Here is a 6,355-nt window from a genome sequence, read left to right as displayed (position 1 = left end):
CACGAGGGGCAAGGGGGGCGAGAGAAACGCACGTCACACCCCGTTTGCAATCTTCCGGCAGCGGAGAAGACAGCGGGAGGGGGGGGGGGAGGAAGGCAAAGACACCGGACCCCCTTTTCCCCCCCCGCCGCGTTGCAGCTGCTGTCACGACAGGCAACCAACCACCCCAGTCCCATGCACCCTCTCCTCCTCACCCCCCTCCGCCTTGTGTAAACTCGCTCATCCCTTTCCCCTCTCCTCTCCTCTCCTCTTCCTCCCTCCCCATCCTCCGCTCTCCCTCCCTTCCCCTTCCCCCTTTCCCGTTTGTTACTCTCTTGCCCTGGCAGCAGCTTCAATCGTGTGTGGTTCGTCTTTCCCCCCCTCCCCCCTACCTGCAGTCCCTCCGCTCTCCCTCCCCCCCCCCTACCTGCAGTCCCTCCGCCACCGCCTCCTGCTTCACCCCCGGCACCCCGGAGTACTCCCGGACCATGCGGGTGTGCAGATCCAGAGCAGTCTCCACAATCATCTGGGGACCATCCATGCGCCACTTCCACGTCTGGAGGGGCGGGTGGGCGAGGTGGGCGGGTGCAGGGGCAAGGGGTGAAAGGGGGGTACTCATGAATGAATGCTGCAAGGAGGAAATAAGGAGACATGAAGTGGAGTGCCGGAAGGTGTCCAAAGTTTGGAACTGCCCTTAGGGAGGGAGTCCTACGCGATGAAGTGATGTGTGGGTTTGTTGTTTGTGAAGATAACACACACAGGCAGATATACATACGGAGACACATGCATGAGCAGAGCCCGGCACGGGGGGCCACACGTACCTTCCCCACGGGGTTGGAGTGATGTCGCCAGCAAAACACACATTTGTTCGCACACGCCAGGGAGGGTGTGGCCTCCATGCAGCGATGCGACTCGATGCCGTAAAACGCGTGTTTGTAGCAGCCCCCCCGCCCCCGGAGCATTGACTTGGTCCACCTGCACATCTTGACTCCGCTGTGGCTGCCAATGAGCTTGTAGCCCTGAAGGGGGGGGGAAAAAGAGGGGGAGAGCGGGGGACCGGGGGGTTGATGCTGCTGCTGATGACGATGATAATGTTGATGATTATGATGTTGATGTTGATGATGTTGATGATGGTGATGATGTTGATGGTGACGATGGCAAAGGTGATGATGATGATGGTGATGGTGAAACTCCCTAGTTCTAATATCAGACGCACATACATACAGAACCAGCAGAGTGAGAGCATCCGGTAGTACATATGCCAGGTGTCCGTCAAGGGGGGGAGGGGGAAAGGGGGTTTCGTGCGGGTCCACGGAAAGGGGACACGGGCGGTGGGGGGGTTCTTGGGTTGCACCAAATGCATACCCCACAACCAACCCCACGACCCCACATACATACATGCATACACACCCCACCTGCTTCGTTAGGCTGCTGCGGATGAGCGGATTGAGCATCTCCGGCGGGCCCCCGCCGCCCCCGCCCTCCGCCCCCGCGGTTGCCGAGGGGCCGGTCTGAGGGGTCTTCTCCTTCCCCGCCCTGCCGCCCCTCCGGGGCCCCGCGCCGCCAATGTCCTCCATATCCACCTGGTGCAGGCGGGGGGGAGGGAGGGGGGGGGGCGGGGGGGAGGGGAGGGGAGGGGGAGGGGGGGAGGGAGGAATTACACCCTCATAGATCCCCGGGGGGAATCCGGCGTTGCATTGCGTACCATGGCGGGTTGCTGGCGGTGCGGGTGGGGTGGAAATAATGGTGGTGATGAGGACGGTCGTTATGTGTGTGGAGGGGAGGAGGCGGAGGGCACACTTGTTGGCTGGTTACAACCCACACAGCCACGGCGCAAGGCCCTCCTGGGCCGAAGGACTAGGGTCCGACCCGCTAATGACGCATCACAACCACCACCACAATCACCACAAACACAAACACAAACACACACACACATCCATGGCTGGCTCCCCTGGGGCGCCAGGGTCCCCATACACCCCTCCCCACCTCACCTCCGAACCAGCACCCTCCTCCTCCTCCTCCTCCTCCTCTTCCTCTTCTTCCTCCTCCTCTTCCTCCTGCTCCTCCTGACCCTGTGCTGCATCCCCCGCCGCACCCGGTCCACCCCCCTGCTGCTGCTGCTGTCCGTGCCCCCGCCAGGTGGCCTCGCTCGCCACCAGCTCCTCGCACCACGCGGCGAACTGCAGGGAGAGGTCCCCGCCGCCGGCGGTGACGTCCTCGTCACCCAGACCTAAGTGCGTGTGCGTGTGTGTATGTGTATGTGTATGTGCGCGTGTCAGGTAGGGGGGCGGGAGGGGGAAGTGGGGGGGGGGGATATCAGGAGGGGAGGCGAAGGGGAGGGGAAAGATCACATACATGGAAATCAGAAATGAACTGCCGGCGTCAGAAGTCCGGGAGGATTTATGACGGTTTGGGATGGAAGTACGGAAGTCCAAACGGAACGTCCGGCAAAGGAGAAGGAAAAAGCGTGAGCAAAACATTGAAGCTAAAGTTCTAAGGTTACTTAATGGCAAAGTTAAAGTAAAAGTTTGACTTGTTTCATAGTTATAAAGTTATTGGGGGAAAGACGAACCACGAACGAGTGGAGCTGCTGCCAATTATTGGGGGGTTTGAAATGAAAGGGAAGGGAAGGGAAGGGGAGAATTAGGCGGAGGAACCCTCAGGGGGCCTCGATGTGCCAACGCACCCCGTGTACATACGTATGTATGTATATCGAGGCTCTCCCTCCCTACCCCCCACCACCACGAAACCCCGTGTTTTCCCCCACCCCCATCCCCCCCACATTCTCCCTTCCCCCCTCCCTCCTTCAAAACCGCCTACTGGTCAGTTCTGCTTCTCTTGCCCTGGCAGCAGCTTCACTCGTTCGTGGTTCGTCTTCCCCCTTCCCCCCTCTCCTCCCCCCCAGCAACACCCCACTCCCACTGCCACGCACCCAGGCGTCCGAACATCCTCGCCCCCAGCTCCCTCAGCTGCCGGTTCACCCTCCTGGCCACGACATTGAACCGCTCCTCGTACAGGGAGTTGCCGCAGCCCCACACGGCGAACCGCAGCTGGGCCAGGGCGGCGGCGCCCAGGCGGAAGTCGCTGGAGGCCTCCTCCAGCCAGCTGCGGTACAGGGAGGGGCCCCCGGGGCAGCCGGAGGGGGAGCAAGGCATGATACGCAAACAGCAAAAGCTCAACTCCAAACTCAACGCCCACAGATTGCGTGAGGGCGAAGGGAAAGGCGGGCGCACGATGGGCGAGGGGGAGGAAGAGGGGAGGGAGAGGGGAGGAAGAGGGGAGGGAGAGGGGAGGAAGAGGGGAGGAAGAGGGGAGGAAGAGGGGAGGAAGAGGGGAGGAAGAGGGGAGGAAGAGTCAGGGATCCCAAAAGCGCTTCCACGAGTTTCATCAACGATCCGGCGATGTGGGGATGTGGAGAAGACCGAACAGGAGGCCTTAGGCGAGTATGCATAAGGACGTGCGTGCTTATACATGTGTACGAGTGTCGTACGCGAAGAGTTCCCCGTCGCCGCCGCCGCCGCCGGCCCCCCCCCTCGCCCCAGGCACCTACCCAACACATTTCCCCCAGTCCCCCCCCCAAGCGGTCCCGGCGGCACCTGCAGAAGAACTTGGCGCTGTCCGGGGGTGAACCCCCCTCGTACGTGCTGATCACCACCACCAACAGGGTGCCCGAGGGCTCCGAGAGGAGCTGCTCCGGGTCGTAACAAGAGATGTCCACGGCCGCCACCACTGGCGGCGCCGTCGGCAGCGGCGAAGTGCAGGCCTCGGCGCCGTCGCCCCGACAACACGTGGCGCTACCGCAGGCCGTTACAGCGGCGCCGGCGGCGGCGGCGGCCGGCGCCGTCACCGCAGCTGGCAGAGGCGACAACACCGCGGAGAGGCGCTCCGCCAGCTGCGTCGCCAGCTGCTTGCAGGTGCCCTTCGTACTGCCGTACAGGACTCTCACGGGCGGGGCGAGTGCTGGCGGCGGCACCGCCGCCACCGGCTCCCTTGTTGCGGGTCTGTGTGCTGTCTGCTCGGAGTCGACACCACCCGGGGGATGGGATTGCTTTTATAACGCCAACGGATTCAGGGGCTATATTTCTACTGGAGCAAGTCCTATGCTCATGTCGCCGTACAAGCCACGTCAGAGCAGCGTTATGCTGGGTGCTGATGTTCATCCCGGGGAAGCTTTCCCAACGGCGGGTGATGACGGCGAGGGGGTTATAGAGGTGATGGCGGAAGGGAGGGGGAGGAAAGGCTGTTTTAAATCCAAGGTAACAAAACCCCCGCGGAATGTAAGCTACGGAATTCAATGCAGGAGTTGCGTGAGGAGGGGATTCAGGAAGGGCCCATGTGCTTCAGAAGAAAAAGTGTAACAGGCTGCCGCAGGTCCCCACCGCCCTGAGAAGTGGTATAGAAGGGCGGCTTCTCTGCGGAAAGGAACTTCATCTTACCCGACAATCTGTCCCAGCCGGCGGCGTCCCTTCGCCTTTAGCGCAGCATTCATTCCGTGTCGCGACTGTTTCCGCCGCAGCGGTAGCGGATGATTGGAGTGTTTTTTGGTCTAGATCGCTAGACGACAGCTTTGCGACGTTAGCTTTCGGCGAAATGCTTCGAGGCCCGGAGGTACGCCAAAGCTGTAGGAACACAAATGCCAAGCCAAAAAGCCATGACGTCTTAATTATCAGGGTAAGCCACGCGAAGAAGTCCATGGATGCCGCAGTCAAAACCCAACTACTGCATTGGTCTGCCTTGATGCCAACAGCAGTTGCATAGCCAAACAATTTAGGAGTACGACGACTGCGTCAAGAGAAGCACAATCCAATGTCAGGCAAAAGTTTTCTGTAAGGAATGTACCACAAAAAAGCAGTGCAAACGGGAACCGACTAACGGTACAGTTCTGACAGGTAGCCGTGGCGTTACTGGCATCTAGCTGGCATAATTCAATCGAACTATGTATCCATCGGAATTCCGCTTAGGCTTTTCGAGCACTGTAACTTCCGCCAATCAGTACACAGGATAGGCCACAAAACTCACAATAAGATACATAGCAACCAAGGCTAAACTGTGAACTTATTTAATCAGACATGATGATGAAACGTAGAACCTGCTCGACCCGACACTAAAGCTCCGGCCTACCTTCGAACGTCGGTACTCGTAAAATCGTAGGTGCTATCATCCCTCGCTAAATGGCCAACGCGCGGACGAACATCGCGCGCGTGGGGGCGCCGGGGGCCTACTCGCCGCATCGCACGCGGACCTCCGGCGACATCAGCCATTACGCGCCTCCCAACATTAAGCTCGGCGGACCCCAAGGCGACGACCTGGAGACGCTCATCCGCCATTATGACAGCCTTCTTGAGCTGCGTGATAGCCAAATCATGCAGCTGACCAGCCAGCTCGAGTCCGAGCAGCGCAGGTATATAAGCGCGCGCAGGAGGAAGGGGGTCCCGTCTGGGTTCCGAAAGTAGCAACCGAATGTGCCTGCCTGCCCGGGCGGGGTCCGCCGTACCCCATTGCACCGGGTGGGGGGTGCTGTGTGCTGTGTGCTGTGTGCTGTGTGCTGTGTGCGGTGGTCTCCCTCACTGCACTGCATGCACTGCGCCCTCCAGGGCCTCCATGCTTGAGAGCGAGCTGGGTCTGGCCCTGGCGGCCTCCAGTCGCGCGGAGAGCGCGCACGCGGCCGAGCTGTCCAAGGTGGAGGGGGACGTGGCGCGAGTGCTTGCGGAGCGGAGGGGGCTGCTGGAGAAGCTGCAGGGCATTGAGGTGGTGGAGGACGCCGTGCGAGAGATGGTGGTGCAGATGAAGGTGGGGGGTTGTGTGGGGGGTCGGACGCGCTGGGGTAGTAGTGGGGTGGGTAGTGGGGTGGAACGAAGGGGGGGGGGTTGCGGAGCTCTGATCCGACAACATAACAACATCCCCCCTGTATAACGTTAACCATCTAGGCCCCCAACAGCCCCAATACCCCCAATACCGTTCGTGTGCCGCATATTTCATATACCTGATGCGCGCCAAGGTAGGTGAGACTTAAGAATAACCTTGTATTGCCAACCACCACAACCACCACAACCACCACAACCACCGCAACCACCACATGTGCTAACGCCACAGAGCTTAAGACGCATCATGCCTGTGCCACGGTGTGTCTGTATTTCTGTCTATCTGTCGGTTTGTATGCCCGTATGTCTTATCTATCCTGTGTGTATGTCTTGCCCCCGACTGTCTGCAGTTCCGTGTGGGCGATGACGAGCGGCCCAGCCCCGAGCAGCTGCAGGCGGAGAAGGCGGCGCTGAGGGACGAGAACATACTCACCGTGCTGGGCACCCTCAAAGCCACATTGAAGACCCTGTGGAATTTCAAGGTGCGGGGGGGGAAGGGGGGGAAGCGGGGGAAG

General features: G+C 60.5%; 2 protein-coding genes across 2 annotated transcripts in view; one reads left to right on the top strand and one right to left on the bottom strand.

Moving 5' to 3' along the window:
- VOLCADRAFT_118097 (uncharacterized protein) overlaps positions 1–4,673 on the bottom strand; it is a gene marked incomplete at both ends in the record, with an annotated part of 7,945 nt that extends 3,272 nt beyond the window's left edge. Inside the window, 8 exons of the mRNA XM_002952317.1 lie at positions 407–535; positions 801–998; positions 1,395–1,562; positions 1,971–2,209; positions 2,912–3,084; positions 3,576–3,708; positions 3,778–3,991; positions 4,416–4,673. Coding sequence (XP_002952363.1) covers positions 407–535; positions 801–998; positions 1,395–1,562; positions 1,971–2,209; positions 2,912–3,084; positions 3,576–3,708; positions 3,778–3,991; positions 4,416–4,673 — 1,512 coding nt within the window. The remainder of the gene's footprint in view (positions 1–406; positions 536–800; positions 999–1,394; positions 1,563–1,970; positions 2,210–2,911; positions 3,085–3,575; positions 3,709–3,777; positions 3,992–4,415) is intronic.
- A 477-nt stretch (positions 4,674–5,150) lies between these two features.
- The window catches only part of VOLCADRAFT_93044 (uncharacterized protein), a gene marked incomplete at both ends in the record, with an annotated part of 3,985 nt that continues 2,780 nt past the window's right edge, over positions 5,151–6,355 (top strand). Inside the window, 4 exons of the mRNA XM_002952394.1 lie at positions 5,151–5,380; positions 5,574–5,769; positions 5,918–5,977; positions 6,191–6,322. Of these exons, the coding sequence (XP_002952440.1) occupies positions 5,151–5,380; positions 5,574–5,769; positions 5,918–5,977; positions 6,191–6,322 (618 nt within the window). The remainder of the gene's footprint in view (positions 5,381–5,573; positions 5,770–5,917; positions 5,978–6,190; positions 6,323–6,355) is intronic.

Source organism: Volvox carteri, assembly GCF_000143455.1.
Source record: "Volvox carteri f. nagariensis unplaced genomic scaffold VOLCAscaffold_29, whole genome shotgun sequence".
NCBI lineage: Eukaryota > Viridiplantae > Chlorophyta > Chlorophyceae > Chlamydomonadales > Volvocaceae > Volvox > Volvox carteri.
Note: the sequence above shows the minus strand (reverse complement) of the source record. Positions and strands in the feature narration are given on the sequence as shown.